Source organism: Euphorbia lathyris, chromosome 3 (genome assembly GCF_963576675.1).
Source record: "Euphorbia lathyris chromosome 3, ddEupLath1.1, whole genome shotgun sequence".
NCBI classification, from domain to species: Eukaryota; Viridiplantae; Streptophyta; class Magnoliopsida; order Malpighiales; family Euphorbiaceae; genus Euphorbia; species Euphorbia lathyris.
In genome coordinates, this window is record NC_088912.1 from 26372042 (window position 1) to 26387674 (window position 15633).

At 34.8% G+C, this 15633-nt stretch overlaps 1 protein-coding gene across 1 annotated transcript; it reads right to left on the bottom strand.

The window, feature by feature from the left end:
* Window positions 1-10421: 10421 nt before the first annotated feature.
* Window positions 10422-11821, bottom strand: LOC136224762 (phospholipase A1-II 1-like). Its single transcript, XM_066013183.1, has 2 exons — window positions 11240-11821; window positions 10422-11160 (listed from the first exon to the last, which is right to left on the bottom strand). Exons 1-2 carry the CDS (start codon window positions 11802-11804, stop codon window positions 10526-10528), a joined length of 1200 nt encoding a protein of 399 aa, XP_065869255.1. The 5' UTR covers window positions 11805-11821; the 3' UTR covers window positions 10422-10525.
* Between the last annotated feature and the right edge of the window lie 3812 nt (window positions 11822-15633).

Consider the following 15633-nt stretch of genomic DNA (forward strand, 5'->3'; position numbering starts at 1 on the left):
AGGGCAAAATATATAATTTTGACGGGCTAATTAGTTTATGGAATACAAAATAAAGAGTCAAGGCACAAAATACATGGTATAAAAAAAAATAAGGACTTGACTATATTTTTTCAGACACTCAACATCTCAAAAATGAGACCTCCTTATATAAAAAATCCAATACAATATTTCTTGTACAAACCCATACAAAACCCATAAAAAACCCATACATAGACTTTGACACATACATTACACCCATACCTTGACTTTGAATACAACTATTTAATTCTTTCTTTTCACATGCTTTTGTTTTATTTATTTTATTTATTGTTATTTTTTATATCAAAAATTAAGTTTATTATTTTGTATTATTATTATTTTAACATGCTCCATTAAACTTAATTTTTCGTGACTCCCAATTGAGCTCTCAGTTGACTGAACACGTCATGTTTTAGCGGCTTCGTGAAAATATCTGCAATTTGATCTTGAGTTTTCACGTACTCAGCTTTACCTCCTTTTGCTCAATGCATTCCCGAATAAAATGATACCTCGTATCAATGTGCTTACTTCGATCATGAAACACTGGATTTTTCGCTAATGCCAGTGCAGATTTATTATCAATAAAAATCTCTGTTGGATCATTTTGACTCATCTGAAATTCTTTTAGAAATTTCCGGAGCCAAATCGCATGACACACACAAGATGTTGCAGCTACATATTCAGCTTCGCAGGTAGATAACGTCACGATCAGTTGCTTTTTTGAACTCCATGTGAATGCAGTATCACCCAGAAAAAATACAAAACCAGTTGTACTTTTTCGGTCATCCTTGTCATCGGCCCAGTCACTATCACTGTATCCAACTAATTTGAAATCATCAGATTTTGAATAAAGTAAACCCAAATTAGTTGTACCTTTAATATAACGGAGAATTCTTTTTGCTGCGTTCCAATGTGACACCGTTGGGGCTTCCATGTATCGACTTACTAAGCCGACTGCATAAAGAATATCTGGTCTCGTACATGTCAAGTATCTGAGACTTCCGGCCAAGCTTCAGAATAATGTCGGGTTGACTCTATCTCCATCTTCATCTTTTGTCAACTTGAATCCACATTTGACTAGCGTGCTGACAGAATTACAATTTTCCATCTTGAACTTCTTTAAGATCTCCTTCGCAAAACCACCTTGAGAAATAAAAATTCCGCCGTCATTCTGCTTCACTTCAATGCCAAGATAATATGACATTAGACCAATGTCAGTTATCTCGAACTCACGAGCCATTGTCTTCTTGAACTCTTCAAACATCTTAGGATTGTTCCCTGTAAAAATGAGATCATCCACATACAAACAAACAAGTAACATATCTCCATTTTTCACCTTTGCATATAGGGCATATTCATGTGGGCATTTGACAAAACCATTTTCTTAAAAATATTTGTCAATGAGACTGTTCTAGGCTCGTGGTACTTGCTTAAGACCATAAAGTGTCTTTTTCAATTTTAGCACTTTGTTTTCTTGACCTTTCACAACATACCCAGGTGGTTGCTGGATATAAATTTCCTCTTCCAGATATCCGTTGAGAAATGCGGATTTCACGTCCATTTGATGGATTCTCCACCTGTGTTGAGAAGCTACAGAAATTATCAGTCTGATACTCTCCATTATGGCAACAGGAGCAAAAACTTCATTGTAATCAATTCCGGGTCGTTGACTGAACCCTTTTGCCACCAGTCTTGCTTTATGTCGGACGATTTCACCATTTGCATCTTTCTTTGCTTTGAAAACCTGTTTAACTCCAATGGGTTTTTGACCGACCGGAAGTGATGTCAGCTCCCATGTTTTATTTTTCTCGATCGAATGAATCTCCTCTTCCATGGATTTTCTCCATTTTTCATCTTTCATTACTTCTTCTGGATCTGTTGGTTCATCATTAACAAAATGACAATAAAGAGTTAATTCATCATCGAGATTTTTTGTTATTTCATAGAGATCTTTAATAGGTATGATTTTTTTAGGCTTTCCGGGCAGATGTTCATCTGAACTGTCTTCATTACTCGAGGATGAACTCGAACTAGATGAGCTTACTGATGTCGAATTGGTTGCTGGTGTTGTGGCTGCGACTGTGGCTGGTTCTTCCTGATCATTGTCTTCATCCATAAAATGATAAAAACTGTAGCTGTTTTCTTTTTCACCGGTCCAGTCCCAAACTGCTTCTTCATCAATGGTGACATCTCTACTGATGATGATTTTCTGAGTCTGAGGATCGAACATTTTGTACCCTTTGGAATGTTCTGAATAGCCCACAAACAAATATTTCTTGCTTTTATCATCTAGCTTCTTGCGTTCTTCATCCGGTACATGGACATGAGCAACACTGCCAAAAAGAGGCAAATGAGAAATACTGGGTTTTATTCCGCTCCATGCTTCTCGTGGAGTTTGATCCCAAACACTGACAGTTGGCGATCTGTTCAACAGGTAGATAGCACAGTCCACTGCTTCGGCCCATAACTCCTTCGGTAAATTTTTGCTTTTTAACATGCTCCTCACCATGTTGAGCATCGTTCTGTTCTTTCTTTCTGCTACGCCATTTTGCTGAGGTGATCTAGGGACTGAAAGGAAATGACAGATTCCATGATCTTCACAAAATTGCTTGAAAGAGATGGACATGTATTCATCACCTCTGTCTGATCCGAGTGCCTTAATAAAATGACCACTTTCTTTCTCCACTTGGACTTTGAATTTTTTAAATGTCTCAAAAATTTCTGTTTTTTCCTTCAAAAAATACACCCAAGTTTTTCTACTATAATCATCAATGAAAAGTAGAAAACATTTATTTTTTCCCAAGGACTGTGGAGTGATCGGTCCACACACGTCTGTGTGAACTAGCTCAAGTGGCGCCTTTGCTCTTGACATGGACTCCTTTGGAAAACTGGTTCTGAATTGTTTTCCAACAAGACCCTTGACACAGTTGATGAGGCTGGTCAATGTGAGGCAATCCGTTTACCATCTGCTTCTGTCCCAACAGCTTCAGTCCTCCAAAATTGAGATCTCCGTACCGTAAATGCCAAAGCCAGGGGGGACTTTGCACACAAGCTTTCAAACATTTGGCCACGTCTGTCTGAATGTTAATTGTGAACATTCTGTTTCTTGCCATGGGTACTCGTGCAATCAGCTCCTTTTTCTCATTCAACAGGAGTAGTTTCCGGTCCACCATGTGAACTTCATAATTTTTCTCGAGTAACTATCCCAAACTCAAAATATTGCTTTTCATGTTAGGAACATAATAAACATTATCAATAAACTGGTGAGCGCCATTTTTGAGCCGAATAAGAATGGTTCCTTTGCCTGTAATAGGAACCTTAGAGGAATCTCCAAATACAACATTACCGCGAACGGATTCATAGAGCTCCACGAACATCTTCTTATCACCACAAATATGGTTACTTGCCGCATTGTCAAGATACCATATATTATTTTCGTGATTTTCTTCACCTTCGTAGGTAAGTAACACTATGCCAGTTACTTCCTCATCTTGAATATTATTAGCAGTCTCCTCTACCTCCTTAGGCGGACTCCAACATTCCACCGCATAGTGACCATACTTAGAGCAATTGTAACATTGAATGTTGGACTTGTCGCGTCCTTCATTCGGCCTCCAGTTTCCTCTTCCTTAACCGCGTCATCGGCCTCTTCCTCTGCCTCTGGTGAATTGAGTGCTTCTGTCATTGTTGTTATTGCCGTTTTCATTTCTGCCTTGACTTCTGCCACGTCCTCGTCCTCTACCATTTCCTCCTCGACCTCTTCCGTGTCCTCTGCCGGAATGACTACTTTCGCCATTTTTAAACACAGCCTTTGTTGCTAAGACTTGTCCTGCGGAATCTTTTCTTCGTTTCTCAAACCGCTCCTCTCGTGCTTGTAGTGACCCTACAACTTCATCAACGGACATTTCGCTGATGTCTCTGGACTCCTCCATAGCCACCACTATGTAATCAAATTTTGGTAGTAGTGATCGCATAATTTTTTCAACAATTCTGGACTCTTCAATTTTTTCTCCATACTGCCGCATCTGATTTATGATAGATTTTACTCGGGATGAGTAATCACTAATGACCTCCATCTCTTTCATCCTCATCGTCTCAAATTCTCCTCTCAGCATCTGCAAACGAACTTTTTTAACTTTCTCCTCCCCTTGAAGAGAAACTCGTAGGATTTCCCACGCTTGTTTGGCGGTTGTAGCTTCAGCTACTTTCTCGAACATTAATTCATCCAAACCTTGATGGATGAGAGTAAGCGGCTTTTGATCGCTTTTGCGATTTTTTTGCAAAGTATCTTTTTCTGCCTGTGACAATGCTGCCTCGTTGGACGGGACTACGTAGCCTTTTTCAACAATGTCCCAGACATCTTGACATCCGAGTAACGCCTTCATTCAAATACACCAACTTGAATAATTAGTTTTGGTGAGCTGAGGGTATTGATAAGGAAGTTTGAGACCGTTTGACATTTTTATAGGGTCTGTTTTGCGGAAGACTAACTCCCGTAACGTGGCTCTGATACCACTTTGTTAGAGTAGAAGAACTAAAACTGAAAAATGTCGAGGGCTAAATATATAATTTTGACGGACTAATTAGTTTATGGAATACAAAATAAAGAGTCAAGGCACAAAATACATGGTATAAAAAAAACTAAGGACTTGGACTATATTTTTTCGGACAATCAACATCTAAAAAATGAGACCTCCTTATATAAAAAAATCTACTGTTATAAAAACCGGACCGGACCGGCCGGTCGAACCGATCGAACCGGAAACTGGCCAGGAGTCCGGTCCAGAGTACTCCGGTTTGTTGAATCTTCAACAAACCGGACAGACCCGGGGTTGAACCGGAAACCGGAGGTCGGACCGGAAATCGATGCAACCCCGGTTTTTTGAAGATTTACCGAAAAAACTTTAAATAAAAAAAAAGTAAAAAATAGAGATCTGGTAGACAGAAACCGAGAGACACAGAAATTGTGGGGTGGAATTCCACATGACATAGATGATGATCAGCCAAAAGAGATCTGCAAGAAAATGAAGAAATGGAGATTTGCTGCTTGTGATTTTTTCATCTGCAAAAAACGAAAAATGGAAGCCAGAGGAGAGAAAGAAAGAAAAGCTGGTTTAGAGATGTGTGAAGTGAAAGAAAAAATGGAAGCCAGAGGACAACTAAATCATAATTCAAAATGACCAATTCTCTCTCCTACTCTTCTTTTCTCTCTTTTTCATTTTTCGATAAACTACTATTTCTCTCTTATTAAAATACTAACTTTATTCTTTATTTTATAATACATCAAAAAATTCAAAGGTTATTCATTCAATTTTTTTAAAAATAAACGAAATACAACAACCTTAATCAGATGCCATTTTAATAAAAAAAATGAGAAAAAATAATTAGACCCATTTTATATTTAAAAAATATTTCATTACATACTTAAGTTTTAAATTGACCAAAAACAATAACAAATCAAATTTTTATTATTTTGGATATATATAATTTTAAAAAAATAATTTTAAATTAATTATATATATAAATATTATTTATTTATTTATTACATCATCCGGTCCGACCAATCCGAGCCATCCGATCCGACCAAGTGACCCGTGACCCTTTTATAAATCCGGTTTGATGTGCGGTCCGGTTCTGATAACATTGAAAAAATCCAATACATTATTTCTTGGACAAACCCATACAAAACCCATACAAAACCCATACATAGACTTTGACACATACATCACACCCATACCTTGACTTTGAATACAACTATTTAATTCTTTCTTTTCACATGCTTTTGTTTTATTTATTTTTATTTTTTATATCAAAAATTAAGTTTATTATTTTTTATTATTATTATTTTAACAAAGTATTCTAAAGAATTTTTAGAATAACTTTTTAATTCTTGATTTTTGGCGATATTCTAAATGGATTAATTTCTAAAACTTAATGATGTACGCTAATTCTTTTTTTTTAATTCACTTAAATACAATTGTAATGTAGTCTTTGGTGTTTAATTTATACTGATCATACTTGTTTATGTTGAATAACAATGACGTTAGTTACATATTGAATTAAATTAAGTTAAACTTTGTTATTTGAGCTTTGAGTAAATTAATTGTGTTGATAAATTTGAAATATTGAAATTATAATTTATTCATTATTTTGAAAGGAGTGTATATAATTATATGTTTTAAAATGGAGTGGTTTGTTTAGTGGAAAGTAAATTATCTTAATTGTTGGAGCAAAATTCAGGTTGTTGATCCTAGTATCAAATGTAAGAGTACGATATATACTATTTATGACGAAGGGTTATTAAAATTTTCTATATACTTTTTCGGGTAAAACACTACAAGAAACAAGCTTTTGTCGGGAAAATTTTCCCCACAAAACATCTTAATTTCCCCACTGAAGGTTTTGTGAAATGAAAACTTCAACAAAATAAACACGGGTATTATGGCAAAAAGAAACAACTACCAAAAGGAATCAGATAAACATATACTAAACCAAGCCGTATAAATCCTTGATGAAGGGCACGACCAGAAGAAGACCGGGGCTGAGCATCACCAAACTGAGTTAGAGACCGACAAACCATTATTAGCGAGTGTAACAGCAACACAAAATGTGAATTCCACAAACTGCCTCTTCGTGCAAAGGATCAAGCGGTGTACCCATTCCTGATTAATATCTCAAGGAACTGAAGTGGACTTCGTCCTAAAAAGACACAACCTAGCATAATGAACTTCGAGTCGTAGACGATGCCAACCATTACTCCAAGCTTTCTTAATAGCAAAGGTAACACCCTTAAGCCCTGTTTAGAAAGAAAACGATTATGGAATAGAAAAGACAAACGCGCAATGAGAAAAAACCCTTATAACATTATGAAAAATTGGTGTCGGAGCAGCTGAACAAGGGCCCTCACAATGCAAAACCCAATGTATTTAACGTCATCCGGAAAGAGAGGCAGACTAATGAGCCTCAACGATGCAAGGCGCCTTGGGAGGATGACCCGACAGAAAAAACTGTGAAATAATATGTTGTTTAATGGTCTTCAAATAATGAAATCTGACTTCGTAATCATACACTAAAGGATCGAAGCGAACATAAAATTCTCAGAGTATGATTGTGGAAGAAAGCTTCATTTTGAAAATGTCACAAAAGTCAAAATTGTGCTAACAATGGCAGCCGACGACAAAACGCTTTATTGGGAACTGGAAGTATGATGTGTAGCACTAATCAACATATCAAGAATGGAATTAGACATATTTAAATGCTTGCCAAAGAGTCTAGAGATGGCTTTCTAGATCTCAATTGTGAAATTCCAGTGTTGAAAGGGATGACCAAAGGACTCGTTCGAGGCGCAACAAAGATATTAGCTACGAGTAACAAACTACTAGAAAAATAAGAGTTACACGCCAATTTAAGGAACCGACACTATTCAAAACGAAGCCCATCTCGACCGCCTAGGTCCCGCTTGAAATCGAGAATCTGTCCCGATTTTGTCTGATTAGTCCCTCTAGGCATTTTTTTTGGCTCCTTGCCGATTTTTAGCCGCTTGGGATCTGTCGACGTCGCCTAGATGACCTAGACGCCGCCTAAGTGACGATGAAGAAAATCATTTTTTGTGTTGAATTTATTTTTTTCTTTATTATAATTTACTTTTGAGTTCTTTCAATGATATTGTTGTTGAAATGTTGATGTTTGCATAGTTTTAGAGATATATGTTCGAAATATAGATGTTTTTCTATATTAAATAATTTTATACTATTGTTTTTAGATATTATAATACATATTAATTGAATTTATATAATAATTTTTTGATTAACAAATAAAAAAATACAGATTCGATTAATCCCCGGTTAATCTTCGACCAATTTCCGATTAATTCTTGAGTCCATGTCCGTCTGACTAGCACGTAACGTTTTCTACAACCTTGGGAACCAAACATAAATTAGTCTCTAATTGAGGACTAAATTTTTTCATTAACAATACTATTAATCACTAAGTACGTGAAAAGTCTTTGGCCACTCGACACTTAATCTTAAAGACCTAATTTTATAGAAAACAATATGCGTTTATTTTTTAAGGGCAAAGTGTAACTTTTTCTTTTACCAAAAAGACAAAAGTGTTGTTACTACTTCTATCCCAACTCCTATTTACCTGTCCCAATCTTTCATCTTCCTCCTTTATAAGGGCAGCGAGCGGAGTTGGCAATAGTCTCATACTGATTCTGATTACTAGGTAGATTCACTTGCATCTTTTATTTCTAATGTACATCTCCAGGTTCATTAATGATAGTTTCTAGGCTTAATTGGAACCCAACCCCCTAAACTTATAACTTTTTTTTCACCTGACCCCATCAACTTAGGGGACAACCTGTCAACCCCATCAACTCTCCAAAAACATCATATACAACCTCTTACACCCATATGTTCGGTCAAAATATTGACCCGTGTAGAAAATGTGCTTCACTATTGACCACACCAATGCCATGTGTCATTTTTTTATTAAAATTTTTTCATTGACACCCCTGCTCGGCGAGCAAGCCCATTTGTGCTCGGGAAGCAACTACCAGACATGGATTTCGATCAGAATTCTTATGCCAAAATCCCAACTCCAATCAACTCGTAACACGTGGCATTTGTGTGGTCAGCAGTCAAGCGCGTTTTCCACACGGGTCAATATTTTGACCGAACATAGGAGTGTAAGAGGCTGTATGTGATGTTTTTAGAGAATTGAGGGGTTGAGAGGTTGTCTCCTAAGTTGATGGGTCAGGTGAAAAAAAGTTACAAGTTTAGGGGTTTGGGTGCCTATTAAGCCTAGTTTCTATCTATCTAAAAAAAGATAAACTCCTAAATCCATTTGGGCACAACAATAGTCATAAAAGTTTATGCTCATGTTTCTCTCAGCATTCAAAATTATGGTTCACCAAGTGGCTCTTTTGGCAGAGTCTCAATTTTTATTTATGTTTTTTTTTTAACTTTTTTTTGTTTGTTTTTCAGGTTTACCCCCATTTTCAGGTATTCCTTATTTTAGCGTCTTAATATTTTTTCATTTTTCATGGAAAACTTTATGGAATTTAAAGTTGCAAGTGCTCGACCCAGACTACAGTTAAGCATGCATCTTTATTTAATATTGTGTATCTGTCCATAAGTCTCCGAACCACAGCTAGAACCTGCATCTAATATATATTATATTATAATCAGTCTCAATTTGGTGAATTTCGTTGGCCATACATAGTTTTCTCTTTCTTCAGGCCAGTGGTCATTTTATGTTAAATCGAGACAAGTTGGCAGTTCATCGTGGCTTCTGTGGCTCGAGGGGAATTGTGAAGGAAGTAATCATAAATAAGATTTATTGTCTAGATAGGATTACTTTATATGTGTAATTAGAATTCCTAGCATGCGTAGCATTTTCTTATTTATATTAGTCCTAGTTAATTGCCTATATGTATATATATGCTTGTGTATGATTTATTTAAGGGTTAATTTTAAAAAAAAAAAATCAACGTGGTTTCACGTTTTTGCAGATGGATACCTGTAGCTTTTTCCTAACAAAACAAGCCATGTGGTTGGCCATTTTTTTTTATTTTGGGTTGACTTTACCAAATTTGGCTGATAACGAACTCGAAATGAAACTTTTCAAGAATTAAAATTGTTTAGTATCATATTTACTATGGAACCACATTTATTATTTTTCAAAATCGTTATTTTTGGAGTTTTCTCTTGCTAAACATTAACTTTCTATCTCATAAAAACAACAACACCTAAATGGACCCAAACCTAAAAAGTTGAAAAATTAAATGTCACATTATGTATATTTTGTTGTAAATTAACACAATGTCGAACCTTGGAGGGTTAGAGCTTGAATTTGAAGGCCTAGAAATACCCACGAGTACTTGTAACTCATTTGGTTTTCTTCAGGAACTTGTGTTTTGGGTATATCTTCTACTTTTATTTTCTGTGTTTTGATGTTTTTTATTATTTGATTATAACTGAATACTGACTAATAAGTGATATGTAATTCATGCGGATAAATTGATACAATAATTGGCATAGTTTGTAAAACAAAAACCGCATGTTTTACACAAATTAAAAAGACCTTTAATAGAACACAGTATAGTGTTTAGAAATGCTAAGTAGAAAGCAGAGCGAAATAGTACCATAATGATAATGAAATTGAGTGAAATACAAATTTAATTAGAAAGTATGGTAATGAATCTAGCGTGTTGAATAAGTTCTAGTAAGCATAAAACAACTTTTTCAATAATTTTGATAGGAGAAAGAAACTTGAGTTATTCTTAAAGGAGATAGTACAATGATAAATTACAAGATAAGAAACAGACACACACAGTCACAATCCTAAACCTTAAAAGGAAAAAGGGTTAGGAAAATAAAGAAAAAACACTTAAGAAATTGATGATTTAGAGTCCAAATTTAACTAGCATACACTTATATTTATTTGATAGATTAGGGGTATATGTGTAGTTTTTGGGTTAAATTTGGAGCTTATAGGTTTATAATTAAGAAAGAATTAGATCAGGAGGAGGAGGAGGAATGTAGTCATTGAGCTTCCAAAATCCATTCTCCATCTGAACCAAACCTTTATTGATAACAGAGGTCCACCAAGTGGGAGGCACCTTGTAAAGAGCATTCAAGAGATCATCATATTTGTTGACTAGTGCAACATCGAAATCAAATCCCAACTTGAAGTCATTTCCTTCTCCTTGGTAAGCAGCAATTCCATAGAAATGAAGGTTGAGATCATGCGACTGCACGTTGGTGTGTGTCTTTATGTCTGCTGAATTTTGGGTGTTAATGTAAAGCTGTACACCAACCTCTGAATATCTAGTGATGATTAAATCTGGAGGAAGATCAGGAACAATATCCTTATTATTTCGAATGCGCAACAGATGAAGATTAGGCAGGGAATTAAACAATTCCAGAAATGTTTTGTCTCCAACGCGGGGGCAACCATAAACAAAAGCAGTGACTGGATATACAACCGAAGTAGAACTAGATGGCTTGTTATATCCATTGAAAACTATGTCCATTGCATTCAGAGTTGCAAGTGCTCCACCCAAACTATGACCTACTACAGTTATGCTCACATCTTCATTTAATGCTGAGTATTTGTCCACAAGTCTCCGAACCACAGCTAGAACCTGTATCCAATATATACTATATTATAGTCAGTCTTATTTATTTATGTGAAAGTGAAAGTGAAAGTGAAATACAAATAATATATATCTGTTCTCTAGCACTGGTTTTACTGTAAACTGAATTTGCACTTTTGTCAGTGTAGACATTGAGAAAACCCTGATGTACCTTTGCATTATTACCAGGAAAAACCTCTGGAGCTGAAGTCTGACAAAAGTTAATATTTTTTAACCATTCAATTGGCAACCTTGTTCCCCTCCAACATATCAGGATGTCTCTCCTGCCTAAAACAAGCTTTCCTTCATCGGTTGCAACAGCAACATACCCCATAAATGCAGATTGTCTTTTTGCCCAATCTCCAATTTCGACTTCTGATCTTGCATAAAAGCAGTCACTCACTTCGTATTTGAATGGATTCCCAAGTTCTAGTCCTGCCCGAATGAACAGTTCCTCCGTAGGAAATAAGCATAGTCCATACCCATCAGATTGTTCCACGCCATTGAAACAATCATTCACCGCACTAATTCTTTCACCGTACTGAACAAGATACCGCCGGAGATTATCGTCGATAGGGTCTAAAAGACCATTCCAATTGTTTTCAATGCCGCTAAGTGCCTTCCATTTTGATGCTATGCACTCCATTATGATATGATATATGCTTTTAATTTGTTTTTCTCTGATCTTCCTTCTTATTTGCACATATATATAGGTATCAAAATTAGTATTTTAATCAACACCAGATAAGGATCCATTATTAGAAAAATTATATCAGTTTATGTTTATCCAAATTAATCTGGATGTTCAACAGCCTAATCAAATTCAGAAATGTGATTTACATGTTTTTATAACATCTGTACTGTAAATATATACTTTATAGTCTAGTTACTCTGAAAAATTAAGGATAATATTCATTATATATCAACATTAACCCTTTCTTCTTCTTGTTTAACGTTTACTTATTTTTTTATACTTTTATTTCTCGTCTCATACCCACCCACGTTTTTATTTCTTTTTCATCTTGTTAATCACTTTCCAATTCTTTATCATCCTAGCTTCCAATATTATATATCATTCATCTTATCTTTTTGGTAGATTAACCAAAGAAATTCTATATTAATTAACTAAGCCTATATATAATAGGGATCCGAATTAATTAATTAAGCCTATATACAATGAGCTAGAGATGAATTAATTAGTCCTCTCGGAATTGATTTAAGGGTCCCTGAATTTGGCTAATAGGATCAATTTTCTCCTAATTCAACTTTAAGCATCAATCTAACCCTTTAACTCGACACTTGATATCAAATTAGTCCAAATGACACGTGTCTAATAACTGCCAATCATATACTGACACGTGTCCTTTTCCGACTAATTTGATCTCAAGTGTCCAGTTCAAGGACCAATTTGATACCCAAACTCCATTAATTATTCCTACTAGTCAACTTAAATGGCCAAATTGTTTCTTAATTAGAACATTGAACTTATGATTTGATGGTTAAGTTCTTATTGCTTCTTTCAAAATTAGAACTTATGTTTTTAATTTTGATAGTTAAGTTCTTACGTTTTGATATGACTCCTTCAAAACTAGAATTACAATACCAACTTAGACCTTATTTCAGAATTAGAATGAGTGTACATGTTTCACAGATATTCAGAACCAATGTATAAAAGAGTTTAGGGAATGTGATTTTAAAAAAAAAACAAAATACTCCAGATATGAAATTAGGAATGAGCTTAGGGTTTATAACTTTAAATCTTTAGATTTTCAATTGTATTTAAATTTGTGAATGTTTTGCTAAATAGGTGACATGTTTATTATATATTTATGTTTTGTTTAATTGATTTATTTATTTATTATTAACGAGTATGGGTACCTCGGAATTAAATGAGACAAAATGGATCCAAAATGTGCATCTGTTAGGGTAATGGGAAAAGAATAAATATAATAACAGCGTAACTGTACGAGAATAACCTTGCTTACACATAAGTATGATTAACACAGGGTATATATATATTAAAAATAAAATATTTGATTTGTGAATATATATAAAATTATAAAGCATTATTAAGTCTAGTTATATCATTATAACTAAACTTTTTTTAGAACAACTTTGAAATATATTTATTATATATATAAAAGTTTAATGCCAGAAATATATATTTAACACTGACAAAATTATATATATAGGGAATAAAGTCTAATGTGAGAAATATATATTTAAAACTGATAAATTTTCTGTCATTTCAATCCAATTCGGTTATCGGTCCAATTCTAGATAAATTTCGATTAATGTTTTTAATGTCAAATTTTCAATTCCGTCCAGTTCTTTGAAAAAAGTCAATGGTTCGGGTTGATCCGATATATTGACTCATGAACATCGTTTTTTGGAGAAAGCATAATCAACTTCGATTTTGTCATTTTCCGGCAAGATATATGTATTCAAATGAGGATTTGGACTCTTAGGGTTGCAGGGATTATGTTGGTATACTTGGTTTCTTCGTATGTCAAAGTTGAATTCTCCCGAATCAATTGTATTCCCGACGAGGTACAAAAATAATGTAGAAGATTCCTGAAATTATTTTTAAAGTATGTTAGAGTAGAAGAACTAAAACTGAAAATTGTCGAGGGCAAAATATATAATTTTGACGGGCTAATTAGTTTATGGAATACAAAATAAAGAGTCAAGGCACAAAATACATGGTATAAAAAAAAATAAGGACTTGACTATATTTTTTCAGACACTCAACATCTCAAAAATGAGACCTCCTTATATAAAAAATCCAATACAATATTTCTTGTACAAACCCATACAAAACCCATAAAAAACCCATACATAGACTTTGACACATACATTACACCCATACCTTGACTTTGAATACAACTATTTAATTCTTTCTTTTCACATGCTTTTGTTTTATTTATTTTATTTATTGTTATTTTTTATATCAAAAATTAAGTTTATTATTTTGTATTATTATTATTTTAACATGCTCCATTAAACTTAATTTTTCGTGACTCCCAATTGAGCTCTCAGTTGACTGAACACGTCATGTTTTAGCGGCTTCGTGAAAATATCTGCAATTTGATCTTGAGTTTTCACGTACTCAGCTTTACCTCCTTTTGCTCAATGCATTCCCGAATAAAATGATACCTCGTATCAATGTGCTTACTTCGATCATGAAACACTGGATTTTTCGCTAATGCCAGTGCAGATTTATTATCAATAAAAATCTCTGTTGGATCATTTTGACTCATCTGAAATTCTTTTAGAAATTTCCGGAGCCAAATCGCATGACACACACAAGATGTTGCAGCTACATATTCAGCTTCGCAGGTAGATAACGTCACGATCAGTTGCTTTTTTGAACTCCATGTGAATGCAGTATCACCCAGAAAAAATACAAAACCAGTTGTACTTTTTCGGTCATCCTTGTCATCGGCCCAGTCACTATCACTATATCCAACTAATTTGAAATCATCAGATTTTGAATAAAGTAAACCCAAATTAGTTGTACCTTTAATATAACGGAGAATTCTTTTTGCTGCGTTCCAATGTGACACCGTTGGGGCTTCCATGTATCGACTTACTAAGCCGACTGCATAAAGAATATCTGGTCTCGTACATGTCAAGTATCTGAGACTTCCGGCCAAGCTTCAGAATAATGTCGGGTTGACTCTATCTCCATCTTCATCTTTTGTCAACTTGAATCCACATTTGACTAGCGTGCTGACAGAATTACAATTTTCCATCTTGAACTTCTTTAAGATCTCCTTCGCAAAACCACCTTGAGAAATAAAAATTCCGCCGTCATTCTGCTTCACTTCAATGCCAAGATAATATGACATTAGACCAATGTCAGTTATCTCGAACTCACGAGCCATTGTCTTCTTGAACTCTTCAAACATCTTAGGATTGTTCCCTGTAAAAATGAGATCATCCACATACAAACAAACAAGTAACATATCTCCATTTTTCACCTTTGCATATAGGGCATATTCATGTGGGCATTTGACAAAACCATTTTCTTAAAAATATTTGTCAATGAGACTGTTCTAGGCTCGTGGTGCTTGCTTAAGATCATAAAGTGTCTTTTTCAATTTTAGCACTTTGTTTTCTTGACCTTTCACAACATACCCAGGTGGTTGCTGGATATAAATTTCCTCTTCCAGATATCCATTGAGAAATGCGGATTTCACGTCCATTTGATGGATTCTCCACCTGTGTTGAGAAGCTACAGAAATTATCAGTCTGATACTCTCCATTATGGCAACAGGAGCAAAAACTTCATTGTAATCAATTCCGGGTCGTTGACTGAACCCTTTTGCCACCAGTCTTGCTTTATGTCGGACGATTTCACCATTTGCATCTTTCTTTGCTTTGAAAACCTGTTTAACTCCAATGGGTTTTTGACCGACCGGAAGTGATGTCAGCTCCCATGTTTTATTTTTCTCGATCGAATGAATCTCCTC

Excerpts from the sequence above, each read along its gene's own strand:
- LOC136224762 (XM_066013183.1), bottom strand. The coding sequence starts at position 11,804 with ATGGAGTGCATAGCATCAAAATGGAAGGCACTTAGCGGCATTGAAAAC. Across the intron at positions 11,161-11,239 it reads AGAACAGATATATATTATTT|CTGTGGTTCGGAGACTTGTG; the intron begins GTATTTCACTTT and ends TACAGGTTCTAG.